The sequence below is a fragment of the Aptenodytes forsteri genome, unplaced genomic scaffold (genome assembly GCF_000699145.1).
Source record: "Aptenodytes forsteri isolate BGI_AS27 unplaced genomic scaffold, ASM69914v1 Scaffold159, whole genome shotgun sequence".
In the NCBI taxonomy this organism is placed as follows: domain Eukaryota; kingdom Metazoa; phylum Chordata; class Aves; order Sphenisciformes; family Spheniscidae; genus Aptenodytes; species Aptenodytes forsteri.
In genome coordinates, this window is record NW_008794747.1 from 932,846 (window position 1) to 933,081 (window position 236).

At 75.4% G+C, this 236-nt stretch overlaps 1 protein-coding gene across 1 annotated transcript in view; it reads right to left on the minus strand.

Annotated features, from left to right (window-relative positions):
* CSTF1 (cleavage stimulation factor subunit 1) overlaps positions 1 to 231 on the minus strand; it is an 8,192-nt gene extending 7,961 nt beyond the window's left edge. The window contains exon 1 of the mRNA XM_009274052.2: positions 86 to 231. Within this exon, the coding sequence (XP_009272327.1) occupies positions 86 to 226 (141 nt within the window). The 5' untranslated portion in view covers positions 227 to 231. The remainder of the gene's footprint in view (positions 1 to 85) is intronic.
* Between the last annotated feature and the right edge of the window lie 5 nt (positions 232 to 236).

A 236-nucleotide genomic window follows, 5' to 3' on the forward strand; every position in this document is an offset into this window, starting at 1 on the left:
CTGGCGCCGGCAGCGGCGCGGAGGCCGACCCGCCCCAGGCAGCGGAGCCGAAAGCGAGGGAGAGCCCGGAGCGGCCCCTACCTACCGACCCTTCCTTCTGCCTCCCTCGCTCTCCCCCTAAAATGGCGCGCGGAGCCCTGAGCGCATCGATTGGCGGCGGCGGCAGGGGAGGAGGCGGCGGCGGCGGCCGGGACCGAAGAAAGCTCCTCCGCGGAGGCCGCTGCATCGAGCGCCCG